The following is a 14,060-nucleotide window of genomic DNA, read 5'->3' on the forward strand; positions in this document are numbered from 1 at the left end:
AAAATCTCCACATCCCACCAGATCATCCCAAATCCCTTCGTGTTTATGTTTTTCTTTTGGCTTATCTTTCTCTAGTGTACTGTATAGTTTTCTTGTTTGTCTTTTTTTTTCTGTCTCTACCACTGGAACTCTCCCACTAACTTCATACTTTCTTCCATGTTTCTTACTGTTTCTTCTTAGAGCTATCTTTCTCTAATGTGCAATACATATATATTTTCATGATTTTCTGTGTCTTCCATTAGACTGTAAGCTCCTCAAGCAGGGATTTTTGACTTACTCTATTGGTTCTGTTTTTTTTGTTTTTTTTTTGTTTTTTTTAATACTATATACCAGCATCATAACCTTACTATTTTAATTAATTAATTAATTTATTTATTTATGGCTGTGTTGGGTCTTCGTTTCTGTGCGAGGGCTTTCTCTAGTTGTGGCAAGCGGGGGCCACTCTTCATCGCGGTGCACGGGCCTCTCACTGTCGCGGCCTCTCTTGTTGCGGAGCACAGGCTCCAGATGCGCAGGCTCAGTAATTGTGGTGCACGGGCCCAGTTGCTCCGTGGCATGTGGGATCTTCCCAGACCAGGGCTTGAACCCGTATCCCCTGCATTGGCAGGCAGATTCTCAAGCACTGAACCACCAGGGAAGCCCCCTTGGTTTTGTTTTGTATCCCCAGCACCTAACAGTGCCTGACTTGTAGTAGGTGCTCAATAAATTTTTGTTGATTGAATGAGTGAAGGAAAATGTAAAGTGCCTTACATAAAGTGGATGGGATGTAGGAGCACTCAGAAAGTGCCAATTCTTTTCTGCATCTCATCTCCCAGATAGTTCTAGCAAATCAAATGCTTGTGAGTTAGAAATCTTAAAATACGGTAGAGGAACTCACTGTTAAATGAATCTTCTTGGGTATCTTTTAATGAAGTAGAAAGGAATTGAGTAATTACCCTCTCCTTTACCTGCTTGCGAATCTAACTTTTCACTTGTATTGGCTTCTTTAAAGTGATCTATTCCTGTTTATTCATTCCTGTTTCCCAGAGGAGCTCATTACTGTGCCTTAGAAGAGATAGGCCAGAACGGATGAAGGTTTCTGTTAGAAAGGTTTGCCAGTTGATATGTACGAAGAGAGATACTGATCTGTAAAGGGCCCGATTAAACCCTTTGCATGTATGCCAGTGGGAGCAAGAATTTAATGCAGAAGTCATGCTGGTAACACATCTCCCCGCTTTTGACTTTAAAGAGGGTCTAGACACGTGATGTGTGGTCTAGAGTTTTATACATGATTCTGCCCACCCAGAGCAGATGGGGGAGGTTAAATGGTGCAGTGCCTTTAGGTTACATAATCAAACAAGAATTCTCTAATCATGAAATAAAAAGCTCTTTGAAGTTCAGTGCTAATTCCTTTGGTCCCCTCCTTCTCCCAATCCAACCTGCCCTCATACACTGGAGATAAGAAGTTTTCTGGTAAAATTTACAAAGAGGAATTATCCAAGCTTCATGCACTCTTGTGTGTGTAGTAACTGGACAGGTGGAGAGCTGAATGTGGAAATTAGGTCTGAGTGGAGGAAGTACCACTTTTTCCCTTGCTTCTTCGATTTATGATAAGATATCCCATGGCTACACATTGAAATATTCTAGGAGAGGTAAGTATGGAGTTTTTTAATCTCCTCTTTCCTCTGAAAAACACAGTCACTCTAGCGTAGAGTAGCTGCACTTATCCATAGTCTTTTTACTTCTATAAACACACACGCTAGAACCAAGAAGTTAAAAGAAAATGGTACCTGAGCAGCCAGATGGTTGATCTTACCAGGTTCCTTTACTAGGCTTCAGTGAGACTGGTCTCGTCCCTCTTAGCCTTCCTCCAGCTTACTCCTGGAGAACAGGTCGAGGGTCAGGGGTGGGAGTGGGGCAACAGCGTGAACACAGTAGGTTTCCGTGGCTTATCTCCACGGGCTGGTGTCTGGGTGATGGGCAGGAGAGGGGAGGGCTGACTTTAGGACCCAGGAGTCCCGGTTTCTGTGTGCACCCTGTCTGGGGCCACCTGAAGCTCTTTTTCTGAGGTTTTTATAAACAATAAGAATATATTAACGCATATATGTGGAATCTAGAAAAATGGTACAGAAGAACCTATTTGCAGGGCAGGAATAGAGAGGCAGGTGTAGAAAACGGACATGTGGACACAGTGGGGGAAGAGGAGGGTGGGACGAATTGGGAGATTAGGATTGACATAAATACACTACCATGTGTAAAACAGACAGCTAGTGGGAACCTGCTGTATAGTACAGGGAGCTCAGCTCGGTGCTCTGTGATGACCTAGGTGGGTGGGATGGGGGAGGGGGTGGGAGGGAGGTCCAAGAGGGAGGGGATATAGGTATACATACAGCTGATCCACTTCATTGTACAGCAGAAACTAACACAACATTGTAAAGCAAAAATATTCCAATTAAAAAAAAAAAGAATAACTGAGCTCATGCTATAAAATGAACTGTACAGCTTACTGAACAGTTAGCTTAGACTAATACACAGATTAACTGTTGAATAAGGCTTGGTTACCTACAACCTCACCTGGGTAGAGGGGTCTCAGCTGCAAATACCTGGCACAGAGACTCTAATTTAATCCTGTTCTGGTGCCTTGCTCTTTCCTGGTCTTTTATCGAGCTCTGCCTTCTGTTTCTTTCTCTGTCTAATGCTGATCCATTCCTCCTTGTATCAAAACTGATGTACTAATTACAGAGAATCATCCGTCCCTAAGCTGCTTCAAGTTCAGCTGTTAAAGTACAGAGACTTCTTAAACTGCCTGTTTATTGCTGTAGCTATTTCTGTTCTGAGTTGCCATCGCACAAATTACTGCAGATGCCAGAACTGCGAAGATGTGTGCTTTGCAAAATGCCTGCTGCAAAATGCCTGTTATGCTTACTGCAGGGTGCTTTTCTCACTTTAGGCGGCAGACCCGTGTGTACCAGGCTGTGTAGAGAGGCAGTACGGCAGAGTGAGTAAAACCTTGGGCTCATGGGGGCAGTCCCAGGTCAGAACCACTTCCTGTCTGAATGACCTTGAACAGGTGCTCTGTCATCCCTATTTGTAACGTGGGGGTGATGAAGTTTCCTGTGTATGGGGATGTATTAGTTTCCTATGGCTGCTGTAACAAACTACCACAAGTTTAGTGGCTTAAAACAACACAGATTTATTATGTGACAGCTCTGGAGGTCAGAAGTCTAAAATCAAGCTGTCAGCAGGGCTGCATTTCTTCTGGAGGCCCCAGGGGAGAATCTGTTTCTTTAACCTCTCTGGCTTCTAGAGGCTGCCTTTGGCTTATGAGCACCCCCTTCATCTCAAAGCCAGCACCATAGCTCTCACCCCCTCTCTCTCTCCCTCTGTTTCTTTCATCACATCTCCTCTCGGAGTCTGAACCCCCTGCCTCTCTCTTATAAGGACCCTTGCGATTTCATTGGGCCCACCTGGATAATCCAGGCTCATCTCCTATCTCAAGATCTTTAACCTGAGCACATCTGCAAAATCCCTTTTGCATATAAGGTAATGTTTACAGGTTCTGGGGTTTAGGACCTGGGTATTTTGGGGGGAGGGCATTATCAGCTTACCGCAGTGGGGTTCTGGGGAGGTTTGTTGGGTTCACGTTGAGTGTGGGTTCATTCTAAGTGGCGTACGTATACCTGCTCCGTTAGGGATTGGTATTCTCATGTTCCCAGCCACTCTCGACACAGTGTACAACTGGATATTTGTGGTGATTAATCTACATCATCTGTGTCATTTAGGAAAGATCAAATTACTCTTCTCTCAAATATTCCTTCTTTAGGAAGGCACAGTGCAAGAGTTAATATTTAAAGAGTGAGTATCAGTGTTGAAAAGGGTAAAGGCAGTTTTCTGAAAAATTTGCTTATGTAAAATACCACCTTTTTCAGTAAGACTGGATAAACAGTCATAAGAAGGCATTTTCACTTTTATGCCTCCAGATATTACCAGTAATAGTTCATATTTATGCAGATTTCTTTCTTTAAATATTTTAGTGTTCCTTCAAGTTTGAGGTACACATGAAGTTTGATTTGGCAGGAGTTATTTAATTTAGCAGATATTCCAAACATGTTGCCTTAAAACAGAAGTTTTCCATCACTGTCTTTCTTTGGTTCCTGATGGAATCCAAATGCCAGAAGACAAGGGGACAGTTTTATTTTCTTCTGACGGTTTAAGATTTTTCTGCCATTCCATTCGGCCCTGGTTTTATATAGAGCTCTATTTAAAGAAACTAAGCAGCTGGAACCATCCTCGGGGAAACTCATCAAGCAGATGAGGGTGCAGTAGGAAACAAAGGAAGCCAGCAGGTGGTGTGTGTTACCCTTTTTTTTAAAGTATTTTTTTCCAGTTTTATTGAACTATAGCTCATATATAATGTGTTAGCTTAAGGTGTACAACATAATGATTTGATATATGTATATATTGTGAAGTGACTACCACAATAAGTTTAGTTAACATCTATCACCTAGTTAAAATTTCTTTCTTGTGATGATTAAGTATTTTTTAATTTTATTGAATATATTTGACATACAACATTAGGTAAATGTAAGGTGTATAACGTGTTGCTTTGATGCATTTATATATTGTATCAATAACATGATTGCCATTGCAGTGATATTTATCTCATTACATAGCTGTAGTATAGTATTGTTGGCTATATTCATTATACTGTGTGTTAGATCACTATGGTGGTACTTCCCTGGTGGTCCAGCGGTTAAGACTGTGCTTCCACTGCAGGGGGCACGAGTTCGATCCCTGGCCAGGGAACTAAGATCCCACATGCCGTGTGGTGCAGCCAAAAAGTAAAAAAAAAAAAAAAAAAGCATCACTATGGCATATGTACTACTTGTTGCAAGTTTGTACCCTTAAATAACATCAGTTTTTATCCCTCCCTCCTTCTCTCCCTCATCCCCATTAACCAGTATTTTACTCTTTGCTTTTGATTTTTTAGATTCCACATATAAGTGATATCATACAGTACTTGTTTTTCTCTGTCTGACTTATCTCACTTAGCATCATGTGCTCAAGGTCCATCCATATTGTTGGAAATGGAGGATATATTGTCCTCTCTCACGGCCAAATAATATTCCAGTGTGTGTGTGTGTGTGTGTGTGTGTGTGTGTGTGTGTGTGCACGCCACATGTTTTTTATCCATTCATCTGTTGATGGGCATTTAAGTTGTTTCCATATCTTGCCTATTGTGAATAATGCTGCAATAAACATGGGAATGCATATATCTCATTGAAATCCTATTTCATTTCCTTTGGGTATATACTAGTAGTGGAATTGCTGGATCATACGGTAGATCAGTTTCTAATTTTCTGAGAAACCCCATATTATTTTCCATTGTGGTTGGACCAGTTTACATTCCCGACAACAGTGTACGTGTTCGCTTTTTACCACATCCTCGCCAAGGTGCTGTGCATTTTCTAAGTGCTGGTCACGAGGCTGGGGGCTTTGTATATCCTGGAGTGAGCCCCACACAGCTGCCAGCAGGTGAGGATGACTAGCTTTATTTTTAGGAGCGGAGCCCGTCTCCTCTACTCAGGAGAATCTCCTGCTTGAGCCCAGGGGCCTCAGCAGGGCAGGTGCTCCGCTGCCCCCCTCCCCAGCCCCGCGCTCTTGCGCATGCACCTTTCCTTCCAGAGCAGAAGGAAATTTAGCAGGAAGGGCAGTCCTAACCCTCCCAGGGTTGGGGGCACCTCTCGATGTCTAACCCAAGGCAGAATAACAGGGACTTCTGTTCCTTTTCTCCCCCATCCCACCTCCAAATCCTGTCCCCTCTACCTGGCAGGACAAGCTGAATAGATTTCTGCCTAGACCTGAGTCAAGGGCTGAGCTCAGGATAGCCTGCCTCCAGACCCTGGGCTTTTTCTGGTGGTACCTGATTTAGCCTGCATCCCACTGCCAGGCCCAGCCAGTGTCCGCAGGTCAGAGATCAGCTTTGTTCCATCAGCCAGTTGGCCGTGAAGTACTCTCCTCCCAGAGGAAACTTGAAAACGGAGGTTCTGCAAAGATGGTACCTCACCTACTGAGGGAGGAACAGAAGTAGTGGAGGTGACATTTCTACCCCCCGATCTCCCATCTTTGAATGGGAGTTGCACCGTCACACATTTTGAGGAAGATAGGAGCCGCTGGTGAAACACTGTGTTTCCAGAGCGAGCAGCAGTATCCGCAGTGGAAATCTCAGCAAGCCCAGCACTCAGAAGGACGCCTGACGGGAAAGCACAGGTGCGGAGATTGCCGACTATGTCTTTTTTCTTACCGCCTGCAACAGCCGCCAGGGTCATTCACACACTGCCATGCAGCCCTCACACTTTATCCTTGAACTACCCGTCACATCTTGTCTTTCCTGAACTAATTTGGTGCCAGTTCCTGAGCCCCTTCTGGGGAAGGTAGCCTGACTGTTTGGTTCTTGTATTGTTGTTGTTTTCACCTTTTTAAAGTATCACACACATACAAAAAGTGCATAATTGCTAAGTGTTCCACTCAGTGGATTCTCACAAAGGAAGCATACCGTGTAACCACATCCTAGGATGAGACACGAACATTGCCGGCCCCTCAGGAGCCCTCCTCAGCCGTCCCCCCAGCTGTTCCCCTTCACTGCTCCTCAAGGTAGCCACTACCCGGACTTCTGACACCAGAAGGCGATCTGTCCTGTCTTTGAACTTCATATAAACGGATTCGTACAAACGTGCTCTTCTGTGTCTGGCTTTTTCCTTTGCTCGTTAAATTTGTAAGGTTCATCTGGGTTGTTGTGATTTTGACGTTTAACATCTGGGCCTCTGGATCAAACAAGAATTTCACAAGTAACTGAGATTCTAAATTCTGTCGTTTGTAACGAGGAAGACTTTGTACCTTCAATTAGCTTTTCTCATTGTGCCAGTGTTTCTGCAGTAAGCTTGGAGTGCTTCCCTCAAAAGAGTGTTTCTCCAGAGAGTGGTATGACTCTGCTTTCTTTTGTTCTCCTTACTGACGAGAATTGGCTCAGAGTGACTTCTGACTGTTTAGAAAGGTTCAATCCTGACTCAGAAGACAAGAAATAACCACCCTGAGATGATTCACAGAATTAGGCCACTGTCTTTTCTGTGCAAAGAGGAGGGGCAGAGATGCCTAAGTCAGTGTACAGCTAATCAAGGCTGGGCGGTGTTTTAAAAGACAGTGAACTCTTTTGAGCTTCAAGTTTGGGAACCACTGATACCACTTTATTGTTCCACGTTGAAAGACCCGTCTTCCGGACTGTGGGCAATAGCAAATGGGATCCAACATCCCAGCCTTTCAGAGATGGGTGCTAATTTACCAGAAATGCTTTTCTGTTACACAGAAAACATTAAAAGCACAGTCACAAAAATCTAACCCCTTCCTACAAGTATGCCCACAGTTCTATCACACAACAAATGAATTATTCTTTAAAAATTTGTTTTCAACCTTTATTCCTGTTCAGATGGAATGATTACATAGTTGTGATTAAAGGATAAATATCATTCTTTTAGCTTTAAAATTACTATTAGTTTTTGTTGCTGTAGAGTCCATGAATAATACATTTAAGAGGTGTATAATGTTCCATTAAGATGGTGATCCATGAGTTACATAACCATTCTCTTATTTTGGGGCAATGTATTGTTTTCTTTTTTCCTCCTGTTATTACAGCTTATGTTGCAGGGAATGCTTTCTTGCATTAATTAATTAATGCAAGAATTAATTCCTTAGGACATATTTCCAGGAGCAGGGTGGCGCTTTCGTTTTGGTGGCTTGAATCATGCATTGCATGGCCAGCTTACTCTTCAAAAAAATCATACCAGAAACATGACAGTGTTCTCACTGAACTCGTTCATATTTGCATGATATTAAACATGTTCAGTTTCTTAGTTTAATGGATATCAGATCTTACCATTTTATTATACTTTTTAGGGATTTGATAATCATGAAATCGATCAGGTGAATTAGAGAATTAGCTGGATTACATGAGTAACGTGCGTGAGGAATTTGTAACATTGACGGGTTCATGGCGCTGTGTGCAAGTGTTTGCTGTCATTGGACTTCTCTTGATTAATTAAGTCGGATTTAATCCTCTCTTGAGTGCATTGTTTGTTCATGTCCTTCTTTATGTCTTTGCCTTGAGGGGTCTTGGCGTTTTATATTCATGCACCCACTGATTCATTCAACAGCTGTATTTGCTGGAACTCTTGGTTGCCATTGTCAGAAACTCACTTGAGGTCACTGAAACAGAAAAGGGACATTTATTATATCCTACAGAGACTTGCGATCCTTGCATTTTCCGTTGCTTCTTCACAGGACTGTCCTCACCTCTTCTTCTTGTGGCTGGGCCCTGTCAACCTCCCACCTTAGCTTGACCTCGCTTCCTCACAGAGGCCTTCCCTGATGGCTCAGCCCCGTGGCCACACCCCGTCCCGGCCTCCTCCTCCTCCACTGCCCTGTCCGATTCCTCCATAGCCCACTGTGATTTGTAGTGATTTATTTGCTTCTTGTCCTTACAGGCCGTGAGCTCCACGAGGGCAGGGGCTCCGCTGTCTGCTCACTGCTGTGCTCAGGGGTCCGGCCTGGTCCCCGCACACAGTGGCCCCTCAGGGAGTGCTTGCTGAGCGGATGTCTTCGTCACTCACCTTTGCTCCTCTCTGCCTCCTGGTTCTGGTGTTCTGTCTCTGTCTCCCTTTGCAGACTGGTTTGTGTTCTTATTTCATCCACAGAGTGAAAGTATAATGACCAGTAGCTTCTGAGTTACAGGCTTCAGATCTGGACAGTTCAGATTCCTGGCTCAGCTTGGGTCACTGGTCCACAGCGGTCCCATCACCTGTGGCTGGGAGTGCAGGGATGGTGGGCAGGGCCATACTCAAGGCTCTGGAGGTGCCCTGTGTGATGGTGGTGACTGTGGGTAGGGAGAGGGCACGTGGCTGCGCAGACATCCTGCTGGGACGGCCCTGTGACTTGCCGCTAGCCTCATAGCTGGCATGCCTTCGCTGCCGGGCACGAGGATGTGGAATGAAAAGTCTACTGTCCCTGTCCCCAAAGTACCTGCAACCCACCGAGGGCGCCAGATGGACCAACCAGAGATGAATTGGTGAGCCCCTTGGAATTAGGCACTTTGGATACGTAGCAGCGGGTAGTACGAACAACAACCAAAGCAGAAACTAAACACCCCACTGTCATGAAGCTAAATGAGAAACAAGATAAATCAATAAAATAGGGGGTATATTACAATTGAGATATGAAAAAATATCTTGAAAATTGAGATATGAAACTATGAATGTGAAACAGTTCAATTTCAATATGAAAATGTTACAAGATGAGGAATGTTACAAATGAATCAGTAAAGGAAGATGGGGATGGTCATGGAAGGGAAACCAGCCAGCAGAGCATGGAAGGAAGGGCACCCCAGGCCCCAGAACAGCAAGTGCAAAGGCCCGGAGATGGCGTGAGTGTGCTGTGTCCCTGGGGTGGAGAGAGGGGGGCGAGGGTCATGGCTGAGCACAGGAGGTAACGGGGAGGGTCCCACCAGCCATTGCCAGGCGGTCACGGCTTGCTGTGGGTGGAGACAAGCCCAGAGCAGTTGCTGGGGGCAGGATGCGGAAGGCCTTCTGTGAACTCTGATATTGTAAGTTACTTACACGTTATCATTTTCCTTTCTCTGTATTCTTTCTATTTTAAGGAATATTATCTCAGGCTGGCTTAATTGGACCTATCCTTGGATTGTCCCTGAGAGTGTCAGGGAGGTCAAAGCGCTAGGATTTGAGGGGCGCTGCCCCAGTGGCCGTGGCAGAGCAGGGTCCGCTGCTGGGTCACCTGCACACACCCTCAGCCTCTTCTCTCAGGGGATCACTTCTCGGGTGCTTGCCACCCAGAGTCTGAGCCCATCCTGGCAGCAGGCAGAGGTTGCCTCCCCATTTTTCTAGTGGGAACACGCTGAGCAGCAGGGAAGAATGAGCCCCGGGCCTCACAGGTGAGCTGGCCAGGGCTGCAGGAGAGCGCCCCTCCCCTGCCACACTGGTGCTTCCTGGGGCCGCCATCCTGCGGGACCAGGCTTTACGCGTGTGGTTCACATGTGCCCCTTGCTGTTGGAAATTCTTTGTTCCCTTTGGGGAAATCGTTCCATGTCCTTATTAGCCGAGAGTATTCTTATGTAGCTGAGTCAGAGCTTTGGGGTCCAAATCCAGGCTCTGCCACCAACTGCTTCACACCCTGGCAAGTTGCTCAGCTTCTTGTTCCTAGTTCCTCATCCGTAAGAAGGGTACCCTGCCTCGCCTCCCCGGGTTCTGGGGAGCGCGAGGAGATCAGACACGCCAAGTCCTGGCACAGCTGCTGATGGCCAGCAGCTCGGTAGGTAGAGCTAGCCGGGCATGTTGTGTGCAAAATGAATTAAGTTTTTAAAAAAGTCCACCTCATTTTTTCTTTGTCATCATTCCTTTCTTTTCCTGGGCTGCTCTGTGACTCACATCCGATACAGCCATTTGCTGTGCACCTACCAGCCCTCTGAGGTCACTCTAACCTCGGGTAAATACTGCGTTTTCTAGACAATTCTCCCTGTGATTCTAAGGAGTATCTTGATAGAAAACAATCTGATAGTCTCAAATCATTACATTTTTATGGTTAGTCATGCATCTATATTGCATTATTTTAATTAGGCAGCCAAAGATTATGTCAAGTGCTCTCCCACCCTGTTCGGTGGCGGGGCGTCAGTGGTCGCTGAAAACATTTGTAGCATTTATTGCCTGCGCTCTGACGCCTCCTAAGGGATGGCTTTTTTTTTTTTTTTTTTTTTTTTTTTTTTTTTTTTTAAACTCAGTTATCTGGAATATTTTGTGTGAGTTCTTTTTTTTTTTTTTTTTTTTTTTTTTTAATTTTTATTTATTTATTTATTTATTTATTTATGGCTGTGTTGGGTCTTCGTTTCTGTGCGAGGGCTTTCTCCAGTTGCGGCAAGTGGGGACCACTCTTCATCGCGGTGCGCGGGCCTCTCACTATCGCAGGCTCTCCCGTTGCGGAGCACAGGCTGCAGACGCGCAGGCTCAGCAGTTGTGGCTCACGGGCCCAGCCGCTCCGCGGCACGTGGGATCCTCCCAGACCAGGGCTCGAACCCGTGTCCCCTGCATTGGCAGGCAGACTCTCAACCACTGCGCCACCAGGGAAGCCCCTAAGGGATGGCTTTTAAGAGCTGCCTTCTTTCCTTGTCTCTGGCGAGCCCTTTTATATTCATAAAAGGTTGACTGTGGACCTCAAATGAGGTGATGCCATTTATTCATTTCAGGCACTAATCATTTTTAGCTTAATCTCCTACTCTTTGATCCAAGTGTATTGGTAGTGAGTGAAAATATCTATCAACGTGGAGAATGGGTTTCTCAGCTTTCCTCCCCACACGGTGTCAGTGGGGAACCTAGACACCATTCTGCTCAGGCTGCCTGGCACAGTCATGATGTATTTAGGCGAGTCACACACCAGTGGAGAAGTGTGGGTGTCCGAGGAGATGTGGAGCCATGCATAGCCCTTCTGTTTGAAAACGATGGTACTGTGTTCAAGGGCAGGTGTTAACTGCACTCTAATTATGACTTTCCTGCCTTACACATGACAAAGTTTTCCTCATGCTTTGGACTTGCGGAATTAGTAGAATCTAGAGTTTGGGTGGTCCTTCGCCTGGAATGATAGGTACAATTGCAGTATTAACATGTTTATATTATTGTTTCCCTTTTGCTGCTGCTATTGAGAGCATTAGTCAAGTAAGATGTACAAAGTTTCCTTTTTGCTTCTTGCCCAGCTCAGTTTAGTAGAATGCGCAGAATATGTTCAGTGTGTGCCAGGCGCTCAGGCACTAGGAGTGCCAAGATGACTAAGACATGGTTCCTGCCGATGGAAGGCCAATGGCAGGTCATGACCATGCTGCAGGGCCAGGGTATGGACAGAGTGTGTGAGAGTGTGTGTGGGAGCTGCAGGGGGCTGGCTCTTAGCCCGCTTATACCAGAGATGTTGTTCAGCTGGAGTTTTGAGTTGAAGTGAAGAATGACCACATGCCAAGAGACAGTGCATCTCAGGCATGGAAGATGTTAGCAGAGGCTCAGGGTTCTTAGACTGCAAAGGCAAAACAGGAAGTCAGAGAGAGGGATCAGGAGGGGAGAGTTAGTTTGATTTGGGTTGCCTTCTGTGCCATGCTTTGGAACTTCAACTTTGATCTGTATTTGGAGTCATTGGTGGGCTGTGCAGCAAGGGCTGTGGACGAGTTTGTGTGTTAGATCAAGGATGGAGGATAGGGCATCAGGATGGATGGATGATGGATGGAGGGGGGGCAGTAGGTGGGTGATAGATGGATGGGAGGGTTGCCTGAAAGAAAGGAAACCAATTCATTTGAGCAGTGGCTTTTGCCATTGTCCAGGAAAGAAATGAGGAGGGCCTAAACCAGTGTGGAGGTTTTAGAAACAGAGAGAAATAGAAAAATACTGGGGGTTGAAATCAGGTGCTGAAAAAATAAGGTGAGTGAAGTTGGGGTCATGGAGATGTTGAGGAAGGCTACTGGGTCTCTGACTTGGGTGATCAGGTGGGTGATAAACTAGGAAGGCTGGAGGTGGAACCCATATGATGGGTGAGGCAAAGAGTCCAAATTAGGACATTTGGGACAGCTAAGCAGTAGTCCAGCAGACAGTTGAATACTCAAATCTCAACTTTAGGGAAGGGTAGAAGGTGTAAAAGTATGAGTAGAAGATGTAGATTTTGACATCAAAGGTTTATACGCAAGGATGCTTGTAGAAGGAGAAGAACGGGGGTGTGGGCTGGAGCACTCTGGAACCTCAGTGTATAAAAGCTGTAGATGGGAGAGAGAGTTTCCAGGATACACAGAACGAATAGAGAGGCACGGAGAGGCAGTAGTGGCGTGGAGTCAGAGGAGCAGAGGATTTCTCAAGCGTGGCCTGTTAGCAGAGCCACGTGCGGTAGAGTCCTGTCAAATAAGGACTGAAGTCCGCCATTGGCTTGGCGTCATGGAGGTCACTGGTTACCGTGGCGAGACAGGTTTTGGGGTGAGCTGGTGTCATCTGCCAGTTTTGGGTGGGCGCAGGAGTGGATAGAAAAGGAGCATGGAGGCTGCAGAGGTGGACAGCTTTTTCACCCAGCTCGTCTGGGAAGGAAAGGTGTGAGAGGTTCCCGGAGGGAGCCAGTGTTTCTGTGGCATCACGTGCAGTGACTGTGGTCATTGCTGCCTCCGGAGGCTTAGAGCTATTAGAAGCTGCATGGTGAACGTTGCTGCTCTGAGAAGTAGGCCATATTTTTATTTGGCTGCATATTTGTATTATTGCAAGTTGAGGTTTTATTTTTGCTCCTCAGGGGTAAAAAACGTAGCCTGCCCCATATATCCATTGATTTAACATGTGGGCTTGTTTATCACATTACTGAATGTTTATAAATTGCTGAAACATTAATCCTCTCAAAAGACCCACGTTTCACACTTCTCTGTCATTTTCTCTCTAGCATCTCCTGAAATCTGCCTTTAACGCTCCTACGAGTTCCAAAACACAGATCTCTTCTCTTGCTGAAGCGCATTCTGCAGGTGCTGTTGGCTCTCGGGGTGGCGTCCACACTCCTAGGGGAGACACTGAGGCCCCTGGCGTCCGGCCCCCCAGCCTCCCCTGGGCTAGACGGAGCATGCTGCCTTGCGGCTGTGCACTTCCTTGCCAGTTCCCCCGAGGTTCTGGACTCCCCCACCCCCGACGGCACGGGGCATCTTCTTGCCTTCGTGCACGCTCCACTCACACGCAGGGGCTGCGAGCCTGACGGCGCTCACCTTCTTCTCCCTTCTTTTCAGGGAAGCAGTTCAAGTGCACGGTGTGCGACTACACAGCAGCCCAGAAGCCACAGCTGCTGCGGCACATGGAGCAACACGCCTCCTTCAAGGTAAGGGGCTCGGCGCTGGAGCGGACATTCAAGTCGGAAGCGCACCGCTCTTCAAAATAAAGACGGAGGGAGCCTCCATTCGTTGTTCTGGAGCGTCCCCTTCCCTTCCGGGCCTGCTCAGCCAGTGCACGTGGGGTCTGGGGCATGGCTCG

The 14,060-nt window shown here is 46.2% G+C and overlaps 1 protein-coding gene across 6 annotated transcripts in view; it reads left to right on the top strand.

The window, feature by feature from the left end:
- ZFAT (zinc finger and AT-hook domain containing) overlaps positions 1-14,060 on the top strand; it is a 414,334-nt gene that overhangs the window by 102,556 nt on the left and 297,718 nt on the right. For all 6 annotated transcript variants that reach the window (XM_057531706.1, XM_057531705.1, XM_057531703.1 and 3 more), the window contains one exon: positions 13,820-13,908. In XM_057531706.1, the coding sequence (XP_057387689.1) occupies positions 13,820-13,908 (89 nt within the window). The remainder of the gene's footprint in view (positions 1-13,819; positions 13,909-14,060) is intronic.

The sequence above is a fragment of the Balaenoptera acutorostrata genome, chromosome 17 (assembly GCF_949987535.1).
Source record: "Balaenoptera acutorostrata chromosome 17, mBalAcu1.1, whole genome shotgun sequence".
Taxonomy (NCBI): Eukaryota; Metazoa; Chordata; class Mammalia; order Artiodactyla; family Balaenopteridae; genus Balaenoptera; species Balaenoptera acutorostrata.